At 40.8% G+C, this 13,048-nt stretch overlaps 1 protein-coding gene across 15 annotated transcripts in view; it reads left to right on the top strand.

Moving 5' to 3' along the window:
* The window catches only part of LOC134620634 (microtubule-associated protein tau-like), a 77,657-nt gene extending 67,388 nt beyond the window's left edge, over window positions 1-10,269 (top strand). For 10 of the 15 annotated variants that reach the window (XM_063466878.1, XM_063466879.1, XM_063466875.1 and 7 more), the window contains 6 exons: window positions 1,331-1,641; window positions 4,472-4,564; window positions 5,223-5,315; window positions 5,947-6,028; window positions 8,301-8,413; window positions 8,510-10,269. In XM_063466878.1, coding sequence (XP_063322948.1) covers window positions 1,331-1,641; window positions 4,472-4,564; window positions 5,223-5,315; window positions 5,947-6,028; window positions 8,301-8,413; window positions 8,510-8,719 — 902 coding nt within the window. In that variant the 3' untranslated portion in view covers window positions 8,720-10,269. The remainder of the gene's footprint in view (window positions 1-1,330; window positions 1,642-4,471; window positions 4,565-5,222; window positions 5,316-5,946; window positions 6,029-8,300; window positions 8,414-8,509) is intronic. The other 5 variants (XM_063466877.1, XM_063466871.1, XM_063466876.1 and 2 more) reach the window with 3 other exon arrangements.
* Window positions 10,270-13,048: the final 2,779 nt, after the last annotated feature.

Here is a 13,048-nt window from a genome sequence, read left to right as displayed (position 1 = left end):
TGAACCTCCCCCACCCTCTTTCAGATCTGGCGTTTGGAACTATTTTGGTTTTCATGTGAAGTATGACCCTGATGGTAAGCGCGTCATGGTGGGAACTAGTGCGTTAGCGCAGTTAGCTCGTTAACGTGTTGACGCTGTCCAGCCCCACACACTGGGCGATCCGCGGTAACTCGTTAAGGGAGATTTGCGGCGTTATGGCGTTAATGTCATTTTAACAAGATTAACGCTGACAGCACTAGTGGGAACACAACGAATATGACTGCACATTTACGCCGACATCATCCTAGTGCAAAGACAAGTGGAAGCAGACAAAAACAACAAGCACGCATGCTACAAACTTTACCCGAGTCATTTAGACAGCCGTTAGCACATGATTCTCCTTATGGGGACCTGATATGTTTAATATGCTGCTGAGAGTATACCCCAGAAGAAGGGTATAGTATAGCTTTTATTTTGGAAAGAGCCATTTCTCTGTAATAAACTCTCTTTTCCAAAGATGAGGGATTTCTCGATCAGATAGATTTATATTTTTTTTTTATTATTTTGTTGTTTCAGCAACATTACATTTAAAAACTGTACTTTTGAGTTAAAATATATATTCATAATTTTAATAAATGACAAATTAAAAAAGCATGAACATTTTTTTGTATCGAAAAAATATCGAACCGTGACACCAAAGTATCGAACCGAACCGTGAATTTTGTGTATCGTTGGACCCCTAATAAATAAATAAATATATATATATATATATATATATATATATATATATCAATCACGTTTTTACAGCTTATAGAAGCCAATTTTAGCCAGTTCTGCTCCAATCATATGGGTGAGGGTGATAAAATGCACCATTTTAGTATGTTAGTGCTTCAAGGTCATAGTTCAAAGGTGACACAAATTGGGAAAAAGCTTTAGTTTCCATTGGAAACAGGTATTTATAAAGCGTGTCTAAATAGGCTTTATCCACCCTGCAGTTATCTTATCAGAAAAGCAGGTGTGGATCACAGCAACAGGTGTGTTCCTTGTTCTCATGTAGGATAAAATCTTATTGGTTCTTCCCCGGTAACACAGCAACAAGCCACCAGCAGCTAAATGAATTCAGCTGCCTGTGTTTGTGCTTTCAGGCTCCTCGGCAAACACTTGTGTGTGATCTTGGCTGTTTGCTTAGGTGAAAACTGAGCAGGTCTTTTTCAGTGCTGTGTTTCTCCTCCATCATCATCATCATCATAAGAAGCAGATGAAGGATCACTCCTTTCTATCCAATAGTTTGAAGGTTTTCTTTTCATTCCTCCTCCTTCATCTTCTCATTACTGCCCTCTCTTCTCTTAAGGTACAGACTCGGCGCGTTCCCGATCAGTCCACAGTGGTGCCTCCACCCCGGGCTCCTCCGCCGTCACACCCGGCACGCCCCCTAGCTACTCCTGCCGCACGCCCGGCTCGCGTACCCCGGGCAGCCACACGCCCAAGTCCTTCAGCGTCCTCCAGGAGAAGAAGGTGGCGGTGATCCGAACCCCACCCAAATCTCCATCTTCTGTCCAGCGGCAGCTGAAGGTCATCAATCAGCCTCTGCCTGACCTGAAGAATGTGAAGTCCAAGATCGGCTCCACCTCCAACATTAAGCATCAGCCGAAGGGCGGACAGGTAACAAGCAGTCCTGCGACACAGAGTGACTTTTGTCTTTGCAGCACACAGAAATACAGGAAGACATCTGCAGGTAGAAAAAGCACAGATTTCCATAGATTAATGATTTCTGTCCTTAGAAGTATTATGTGTGTACATAATTCTGCCACATGGGGGCAGTAAAGTACACATTTTAAAATAAAAAAAAGGCTACACAAGACTTTAAACTGCTAACCAATCACGATTTCACAGCTGTTTTTAACTTTAATTATTGTCAGTTCTTTGCATTATTTCCCTCAGTCAAAACATTTGACTATTTTTAAGAGATTTTTTAAATCATCCTTTTGTCTATTATCATGAGTCAGTATTACTGGATGCTCAGTGAGTGTCAGAGTGTAGAAAAATCTTAAACAGCTCCTGCAAACCAGTAAAAAATAGGCAGCTTTAAAAGGATGGGTTTTTTTCTCCTTTTTCTCTCTAGAGATGTCATAAAATGCTCAAATAATCTCCTCATGCTCTGCGTTTGCGCTCGCTCACTGTCTGGTGTGCCTCTAACCCACCGTCTGTGTGTCTGCTTCCCTCCGACTGTCCTCTGCCCTCTCCCTGTCCACCGTCATCTCCATCAGTCTGGATGAATCGTCATCAGCTGCATCCTTTCCCCTCTTCCTCTGTCTTCCTCCTCTTTCTTTCCCAACAATTTTCTCCCCAGTGACCTTCGGCTCTCCCAAAGTTTTTTTGTTTTGTTTTTGTAACATAAAGCCTTCCTCCTAAGAAAACACCGCCTCCAAGGAGCAGCCAGCCTGCAAAAGCATTTGCCCCTGAGGGAGCTGCTTTCGTCACTGTGCAGGATTTTCCCTTCCAGCTCTGGGTATTAATAATTTCAAGCGTGCAGAATTACCTATGGAGGAGTCACATCAAGGTCACAGCATAAAAATATATCATCTCTCTTCCTTTTATCCACCCTTGACTTTCAGAAAAAGATGCCTTTTAGGAACCTACGAGATAAAAATTTTAGAGGATCTCAAGGTGGCCAAGCTGTTAGAATAACTGAGAGATGTTCCTTTGCACTGAAGTACCTCACACATAAAATAACACATGGACTGCATGCAGATAGGAGACAGAAACCATCTCCTTGTTAATCTTTGGGGTGTAACTGATCATTTTAATGTCCCCACAGTGCTGCGTTGGTGAGGTCATTAATCCTGTGATATATGGAGGTGGAGTCGATTCACTGCCAGCTCTCCTTCCTTCTTTGGGGAGAAATGTGACAGAGGGACAGAAATTTTTAATGAGGCTCGGTGATGCACGGCTTAGCGGAGCAGCACAGGAGCGCAGACAGATATATACACCAGAAACATTAGAGGACCATTTTCTGTCTTTTCATATTAGCTTCTGCTCACAGAGAAGCTTTTCTTCCACACAAAATCAATCTATTTAGACTGAAGTCTACAGGAGTGTTTTTTATACTAGAATGACTCATGGGTCAGTGTTAAGTGGCTCATTCCTCTGAAAATGGTCCGGTACAAGGACTGGACTCAAAACTAAAGAAACACTTTAAGAGACCTAAAAACAGTAAATGTGGTATTTCTGTTTTCAGTATTGTGATTTTCCGAGTTGCAGTCGGCATATTTTCTGCAGTCTGTCTAATTTAGTGATTACATAATTATTTCATGTTTTTAAAATAAACCAAACAGGCTGTCATTGGGTTCAGTTCATTCGCTCTGTCATTGGTTGACCTTGCAGAAAGGCTGAAACCTCTGAGCTGAAACAGCCACAGAAGGAATGAGAAAGATAACCTCTAAACACAGCACATGTTGTTATACGTGAGAATAAATCAACATCAGAGTTGTCAGAAGAATCCAGGTCAGTTCAGTGGAGACTGAAGGAGGAGGCTGGTTCTCACAGCTCTCATGTGTTTTCCCTGAACCCCTTTTTCTCTTTTTCCTTTCTCTTTATTGTTTGTCTTCACTTTCTGAGTCTTTGAACTGCAGAACAGTCCCCCTTTTTATTATTTTATTTTATTTTTGCTGTACAAGCAACACAAAGAATGATGGACAAAGCAGAAACACTCTCACTGGTTGTGTTAAATCCAATTTATTACCGTTTACTGGGTTTTTACTAATGCAGGGGGAAAAATACGTTTTCTTGTTTTCTATTTGCAGATTTGATCCTCATCATATTTATAACATCTTGATCTTTTTATTGAGCATCAGTCTGAGCATCTCTCAGGAAAGAAACTCAATTTTTCAGTTTTTCTTACTCACAGTGAGGCTTAACTTGACCAGTGAGATTATTTCTGCCTCCAGGACAGCTCTGAGAATAACACAAATTTGTCCCCTGTAAAAGATCCTTGGAAGGTCATTTCTTGGGCGTGACTGCAGGCTCAGTTACAACATACGAGTCGAGCAGTTTGTAACACAGTTCTTACACCCCAAACAGTGTAAGAACTGTTTGGGGTTCTTACACCTTTTATCCTGGTCATTATAGACTGTATATAAAAGGCAGACTCTGAAACTGAAGCCAGTCTGCATTCCTTCTATTGACCAGCAGGGGGCGATTAGAAGGAAGTCAAATTGTAAAGAAACCTAGAAGACTATTGTCTATTATAAGTCTATTATAAGTCTATAGTGACAAAGGGACAAAGGGAGTGACACTAAAGTGGGAATTAAACATTTGCATCACTGCTATTCTCAGAGCTGTATACACCACCAGGAAGAAAAGCATTGTTAGTTCTAATGATGCAGGCCAACAGACCCCGACCCCTCACTGCACACTTATCTAAACGAGGCACATACAGTGTTTTCTTTTTTATTATTATTATTATTACCATAATTATCCGATTTTATTTTAGGTTCAAATTTTACACGAGAAGCTGGACTTCAGTCATGTTCAGCCAAAGTGTGGCTCCAAGGATAATCTGAAGCACTCGCCCAAAGGAGGCAATGTATGTACGCCTTTCTCTCTCTCTTTTTTCTCTCTTTCTCTTATTTCTCTTTCTCGTTTTTCTCAGCTGGGGCTGTCGTAGCACTCTGTCATGCTACTTTTATGTGTTCATGCGTCTGCCATCTGTCCGTCTGCCAATACGTTGTTTCGGACAAGCAAAAGAGAACTGGTTTATTTCCAAAGGTGTAGCACGCCCATGTTACTTTTTGTCAGTTAGCACTGTTTAGTGTTTAGTCTATAACAGGAAAGTTAGCATAGACTGGAAACTGGGGTGGAGGTGGGTTGCAAAGCAGCTTGCAGAGCTAGCTGTTGGTGGAAGATTTGATTTTTCTTTAATTTTTAAAAATTGTGGATGTTGCACACTGGGAAGTAAACTCTTTCGTGCGCTTCACGTTTGAGACTTGGTGCTAAACAGGACCTTGATTTCTGCATAGGCTTCAGCCCATTTCATGCAGTCTGAATTCAAGTGCACTCGAGTTAAATTGGGCATCGACAGACTGATGTAAACCTGGGACGCCTCTACAGGATTATTTTAAGCAGGAAAGTAGGAAGGGTTTTTTTTTATTAAGCCCCTCAACTCCACACCTGTGTGAGAGACCCTGTGTGTTCTGTTTGTTTGTTTTTTAAAAAAAAGAAAAAAGTCAACCTGTCATCCGCAGGTCATGATTCCAAGCGTTAAGCTGGACTTTAGCCACATTAAGTCTAAATGTGGCTCCCTGGACAAAATCCAGCACGCGGCAGGCGGGGGAAACGTGAGTGACTTAGCAGAAAATCATCTCATCCAAGATCTGTCGTTCTTGATAACACTTCACATTAAGATGTGTGTGAGCCGTCCTCGTGGAGTGTGTTCGTCTTCATCAGCTGTATTTTGTGTCTCAGAAACAAAAACATTTACAATTGTATAATCTTTGTGCATTCACCTGGGCCACAACATACAGTATGTCTGCATAGTGCATATATTTCATAACATAAACCAGTTCCCTCTGCAGCCTGCATGGCTGTCAGTTTCTCTTGTTTACAATGCTCGCACTAATTCACATCACCCATGGACAATAAAGTTTAATTGAAGCACCTGCTCCCCGTAGCGTCACACAGTAGCGCCCGTGTTCTGTGTTTGTTTGATGTCTGCACCGTCATTGCTTGCGTTCATGTTAACCTCCCCTCCAAGGATCTGACATCAGCCTCTCTGTGGCTCTTCTGTGGACTGCGGTTGATTGACTCACGCCACCTTTGTCTAGAGATTCATGTTATCTCACCATGTCCATTTTCTCTCTTTTTGAAACCTGTCGCTTTCATTTCATTGCATTTCATGCCTGTTATTTGTGGTTTATTCATATTCAAAGCATTTAAAGGTGAATTTGTGCAATGTGCCACTGCTCGCAGGTCCAAATCCAGACCAAGAAGATCGACCTGAGTCATGTCACCGCCAAATGTGGCTCCTTTTCCAACATCCACCACAGACCAGGTACTGTACAGCCACAGCTGGCCTTTTAGAAAAACTTAGAGAATTACATTAATTGTACAGTGTATTTAAGGGCCTTTTCTTAAAGGAATTCTGAGACTAGTTGTCATTACCACATCTTTAATTGTCCTTGTTGAAAGAAGTTACTCGTACTATAAACTTTTAAAAACATTGGTGATATATATTCTTTATGTATATCTCACTGTAATCCACAAAATCTCCATTTGAGCAAAAAATCCTTAGGCCCCCAATGGTTCTTATCTATATCTCAGACAATGACCATCATCATGTTGCCTAGCAACCACCTACCAACGAGTTAAAATGGCCCATTTGCAGCGTTTATGCACCTATGACTCCTTATAAAAGCTTCGTATCATTTTAATTTAGTGGCAACAACATCTTATTTATATCCACAGCAGTTGAATTATGCATGATAACTTATGATGTCTAAATGCTGCTTTGCAACTATCTAACAACACACTAAAATCGCAGACCAAACAATACTCCAGCATGCAACTAGTATATATGATGTATGAAAAAAGGAAGGTAACCTACTTGTACAAAGTATGTAAGGCTCTCTTCTTAAAGGAATGCTAAGACTAGTTGCTATTAGCTGATTTTGATTTGTCCTTATGGATATAAATGATTTTTGTGCCATTTAGAGCGTAACAAATGCTGTGTTTTATGGTAAATGTTGATATGGATCATTAAAACCTTCCAGTATTGATATATGTACCAATTCTCTTTTTGTATATCCACTGTAATCCATGAAACCTCCAGCTGAGCAAACAAACCCGGTCCCTGATTGTTCTTATCTATAGCACATCATCACATTGCCTAGCAACCACCGACCAGCAAGCTAAAATGGCCCATTTGTAGTATGCAACTAAAACTCCTTATAAAAGCATTGTATCGTTTTAATTTCAGGACTGTACGCTCTCATTTATATCCACAGGAGTTGGATTATGCATGGTATATACTAATGTCTTTATGTTGCCTAACAACCACCAAGCAACAAACTAAAATCCCAAACAATGCTGTAACATTTTTAAAAAAGGGAAACCAGCAAAGTACTCCATAACTAAATTTGATGAGTGTCTTAGACATTGACAACTCGTCGAGTACATCAGATCTGGATGCTAATTTTTTTTGTGCTATTATTTTCTTGATTTAGGAAATTTGAAGTCTTAAGAATTCCTCTTGGTAGAATTAAATGTTGCTGTCAATTCTGTGGGGAATTGTAGAGAAATACCGATGGAGTTTGTTGTCCAACTGATGTAGAACAAAGCACCAGGATTAGAGTTTCTTCTATTTTGGTAGTTTTTCACTGAAACGCTACAAATGTTTGTGCAGCACACATACTCCTCCACAAATAGCTGGTTTCTGGGCTGACTGAAGGTGGTTGGAAGGTTTTTTATCATGTTGCCCAATCCTATTAGGAACTTAATGTGAAGACGCTGCTTGATTCCACACAACTATCAGCTGTGCTGCTGCTCTGCTACATGTGCTGCAGGCAGCCCGGATGGAGTCAGAGCTGCTCTGCTGGACAAACTATGACGGTTTCTAAATGATCCCAAACGTCTTTTACCACATTACACAATTATAAGACGATTTAAGCCACTGTCACACAGCATAAAAATTAACATTTTACTCTTTTAGCAGTTGGAGAATGCAGTTGGTCACCATCCATTTTATAATAGAGACAGATCCACATATTGTTATTTTATATTACATGCTTGTCTTTAACTTACAGTGCAACACATAGTTCAGTGGCTGTGGGTTGCACAAAAGGAGTCAGAAATTCCACGTAGATCAACATAAAGATGTCAAACTGTTTGTCATATTTTTAAAAAAAACAAGGCCCAGTAACACCAGTCTTTGAGCGAAAGTCTGTTCTTGTCAAATTAGTTGCGATTTAGTAAAAACATATGTATTTCCTTTCATCGTAGCAATAATCTGATTGATATTTCTTAATTTCATCTGTCATCTGTCCACTTACAGCTTCAGTTTTGCCCCCATAATGTCACCATTTCAATGATATTTACAAGAAAGTGTCAAAGCAGGAAATTGAATATTGCATCCAGTCTTATATGGTACTATATAAACTGTATAAAGCAGGTCAAAGCTGGCACTTGTGCCTTTTTCAGGCTGTGCAGTGTGCAGACTGAGATTTTTTTTTGCCCTGAGCATTGCCTAGGAGAAGTGGTGTCCTGCAGGCGAGCGATTCCTCGTGGGTTTAACACTTCTCTTCTCCTCCTTGCTGTCCTGTTCCCAGGGGGAGGACATGTGCGTATCGAGAATGTGAAGCTGGACTTCAAAGAGAAGGCCCACGCCAAGGTCGGCTCTCTGGAGAACGCCAGCCACACTCCCGGAGGCGGGAACATCATGGTAAAAGGAAGCCTCTTTTTATACCAAATCTCACTGTCAGTTCACGTTAAAGAGGAAAAAGAGCGCTGACCTAAACCGTCTTCCTCTGCTCACCAGATCGAGAGCCACAAGCTGAATTTCCGGGATTCGGCCAAAGCTCGGGTGGACCACGGTGCGGAAATCATCGTCACCCACTCCCCCGGCATCGAGACGGGAGGCACCTCTCCTCGCCTGTCCTCCGCCGGCAGCATCAACCTCCTGGAGTCGCCCCAGCTCTCCACGCTGGCCCAGGATGTCACCGCTGCCCTGGCCAAGCAGGGCTTATGAGCCAGCTGCCTCTGCTTAGGAAAAATACAAATCCACACCATCACCCCTCCTTTTCCCATCGTTCCCATCACAAGCTTCCAGTGTTTAACGTAACCCCCACAGTTGTAGCTGGTTGACCGTCTCATCCAATCAACAATCCCTCCAGCCCTTCCAAGCGGGATTTAAAAAAACTGAATTCTTCATAAATCTTCATCGACACTCCCCGTCTGTCGGTCTGCTTTTTATCCTCTCATTCACTCAAACGTGGACTGTTCTGTTTTAGATAAGCTGAATGCCAAGGTTCAAGTGGTTCAAGAAGGTGGTTTTACGATTGTACAGTATTTTTCTTTGGTCCTTTTTCTGTTTATCTTTTCTTCTTTTTATTTGGTGGGTTGAAAAACACCAACACATTCCCACTCGCACGGGGCTAAAAATTTCAAGTTGGACCATGACGTCCATTCAGAATTTATACGGTACTGAATGCAAAATATAGCTACTAGACAGTAGGTGCTAGTCTTAAAGATAAGTGAGAGACTTAACTGACCTGCAAAAGAATGGCTGACGAGCATGTCTGCAAAAAAAACAAAAAAAGAAAAGCGTGTGACATGAACTTTTCTTTGTTGCATTTGTTGGATTTCCTGAATTGTGCTGAATTGTTGGACAAACGTGTTCTCTTGTTTTTCTTTTTATATATAAATATATAAAAAATATATGTCACTGTAGTTGGAAGTATTTACAGTTTTGTACGTTCCCTGTGGCTGCTCTGGCTTATTAGCATTTAAATGTGGATAACCATTGCAGCTCTGTCGAGTCGGGCGCTAAAAGGCTAGCTTTCCAATAGATTTTTGTGTTTTATTTTCTTCTCTCGTCAGCCGTCGGGCTGCGCCGCCCCTTCCACCCTCTCTTCTTTTTATTTTCTGGTTTTACATTAGCGCTGTGGTTTTTATTAGGCTACAACAATGCTGTTATGCTGGCATGGCAAATAAATGATAAATAAATTAGATCTATTTGGAGCGATCTTCGACTTTTCTGTGTGGGTGTAAAATGGCCCGGGTGCATTCTAGCATACAGGCCCCTGTGACCTTGCTCCTTTTGCAAAGACTGGGTTGTGTAGTGTATTTGAGTGGGTAAAAGCCCCGAAATTTGTTTTAAAAAGTGTTAAGTGTGAAGCTTTATATGAAAACATTCCATTTGAAAGAAGTTTTTGAACGTTTGCGGAGATGAAAAAGGTGAAGAATGGGAATAATACCCCACAAACCTGCAGCTTTTAGAATTTTTTTTAAAAAAAGAATAAAAAAATGTTCTAGCATATTCTCTGCTCACCATTATGAGACTCCTCCGCCCCCCCACCCACCTCCCCTCCTGATGTCACCTACCCTTCCAGTGTTTTTCTGTGCTTCCTATATCCCTCCCCTCCCCCTCTTTGCCTGTGTAAGTGTATTTAAAAAAAAAAAGATTTAAAAAAATTGTAGATGTGTGCACACTTTCCGGTGTTTGAGACGTACTGATGACAAAATGCTCCTACAGGATGATGGCAACAACAAAAATAAAGAAATAAAAGAAATGAAAAACTGGTTCATTCTAGTCTTGTGGATCAATTCTTTGAAAATACTCGTCTTTTTGTGAAAAACACGTCAACCTGCATGTTTGGCGTGCCTGTTTGGTTATCATCAGCACGTGTTTTGAAGGTTAAATAAAAATGTCATTATTATTCATTAAACAGGAGGCATTGCTGGCTTTACTGTAGTCATTTGAAGTTTGTATATTTGACAGACAAACGCTTTAAAACCTGTTATAATTTTCTATAGTTCTGCATAAAGTTGATAATGGTGGGTAAAACATAAGGCATGGGGGCCAGAATCGACCCAACAAACATCGGCCCTGTGGACAGCTTTGGGAAATGTGAAGGAGAGGATAAATTTTGGACTTTTGACTGTATTTTCACAGATTTTGCAGCTTTTCTTGCTGTTTAAACACCTCCACAGTCGTTCATACTGTACCAAAGAACAACAAATTAATTAAGTGATAGATAAACAATTAAATAACAGCAACCTTTCCCTTTTTTCATTACTACACACATTTTTTTTTACTTAATGAGTTTGTTAGTCTGGCAAAACAGTGATTTAAAAACAGACATTTTTCGTGAATTAACAAAAACTTTCAGTTTTATTATTATTACATAATTTTTTCTGTAATTTTAAACATTAATATGGTTTAGTTTATGCTCAACGAAGCGCGATGACAGATTTCTTTAGCTTACTAGAGAATCATTTCTTTTCTGAACGTTATAGTTGGACAAACGCAATTTTTGCAGACTTGCTTCTGTACACCACTGCAGCTTTTAATTCAAGAGGGTTAACAAAAATGTATGTATGAGTTAAGAATTACAGTCATTTTTGTACACTATCCCATTTTCAGAAGCTCTAAATCAATTAGACAATTGACTGACAGGCAGTTTGATGGCCAGATTAGGCCTGTTCCCTTCTTCCATGACAAATGAAGCAGATAAAATATCTAAAGTTGATTCCAATCCAGTTTCATAGCTTCTTACTTAAATATTAGAGTCAAAGAAATGTCAGCGCATGTGACAGAGGCCATCATTAGAGCTGAAAAGACCTATCAGATATATAGCAAAAAATGTAGGAGTGGACAAATCAGCTTTTTCTTTAGAGGAAGGAATGTTCTAGCACACGAAGACAATAAAGTGGATGTTAAAATAAATAAAATCAGCTTCACAACATTTCTCAAGAGAGAGACCAAGAGATGCCTTCAACAGCATGCACGCCACTGGTCACACACATGAATAAGACGGCCAGATTGCCAAAAAAAACATGTAAACAAGCCAAACAGCTATGGAAACACATTCTTGAGACAGATGAAACCAAGATGAACTTGCAGCAGAACGATGAGTAGAGCAAATTTTGAAGAAGGAAAGAAACAACCCATGATCTGAAGAATATCACATCATCCATCAAACATGGTGGAGGTCATGGTATGTTACGGGTATGTATGGCTGCCAGTGAAACTAGATCACTGGTGTTTACTGGTGATGGCTCTGCTGATAGAAGCAGCAGGATGAATTATGAAGTGTGTGGGGCTATCCTCTGTTCAGATTAGCCAAATGCTGCACAACTGATTGACCCAAAGCATCCTGTTAGAGTAATCCAAGAGTTTCTCCATGCAAAGATAGAGATATTTTTTAATGGCCAAGTCAGTCACCTGAGGACTTAATATAAAAATGACTGTGATTCCTGAACAGTTAATACAAATATTTTTGTTAAACCCCTTGAACAAAACCAGGACCAAATCAGTGTCTTTCTCCTGCAAATTATAGACTTCAATGCCTAGATGGTGACTAAACTCCGGTTTTCAGAGTAGCATGACCCAGACAGCCCTTCTTGCTGTTGCTAAGCGAGAAGAGGTGCTTATCTTGAATAACGTCTATGTAATAGCGCAATTCATTTAAACGTGGATGGCTGTTCCTGACCACCAACCAAACAGGATTGGCTGGTGGTCACCTTGGCCAATTAGATAAATGCTTCTGAGGAATGTGCAGGGAGGCTCATCTCATAGTAAGACATCTCACTTTGCTACTCTGAGAACTGGGGTTACGCAAGTAACCTAAAGTTTTTCTTCCCTACATGGTTAATGTTCCTTTTGTGTTCTTTTTCTGTCTTTTGTAAAGTTTGTAAACCCTGCTGGGTTTTAATGTTTATGGTTTTAGTGTTTGCAGTGTGAGGCACTGTTCAGATGCTGACTATCCATCTCCTGAGAACAGTTCTGGTCGTTCTTTTTCTTCTTTTACACGGAAACACCGCATACAAACAGCACTGCCATGTTAAAAAAAAAAAAACCCACAAAAACACGGTGCATTGTTCTGGATTTCGTCAACCTGTTAGATCCATGTTCGTCACCTGTCCAATAATGCAGACATTAGTTGGCCTGATGAGGATATTACTGCGCGGCATGGCCTCTTTAAACAGTGCGAATGTTTCGGGAAGTGACACCTGATTTGATTTTGCTGTGTTTTTATGACTCACAGCTTGGGCTATTATTAAACAACCTGTTGATATTTAAAGGGGTGGATTATGGCGCGTGTAGATGCACCAAGCGGATGCAGCGGTTTCAGTCGCTCCATGTGTTGATTGCGGGGAATCAGAGGAGGAGGAAAAGGCAGAGGGGGAGAACATCTGGCCCAGCTGCACACTGCGTCTTTAAAGCCCCGCTGCTGCTGCTGCTGCTGCTGATAAATTAGCTCTCCGATCAGCTGTCGCTGTCCAGGGAGGGAGGTGCTGATTTCGGAGCGCTCCTTCTTCCTCTCTCCTCCTCCTCCTCTCTCTCTCTCTCTCT

The sequence above is a fragment of the Pelmatolapia mariae genome, linkage group LG23, assembly GCF_036321145.2.
Source record: "Pelmatolapia mariae isolate MD_Pm_ZW linkage group LG23, Pm_UMD_F_2, whole genome shotgun sequence".
In the NCBI taxonomy this organism is placed as follows: domain Eukaryota; kingdom Metazoa; phylum Chordata; class Actinopteri; order Cichliformes; family Cichlidae; genus Pelmatolapia; species Pelmatolapia mariae.
The sequence above is the reverse complement of the archived record's forward strand: the minus strand, read 5'-3'. Positions and strand labels throughout refer to the sequence as shown.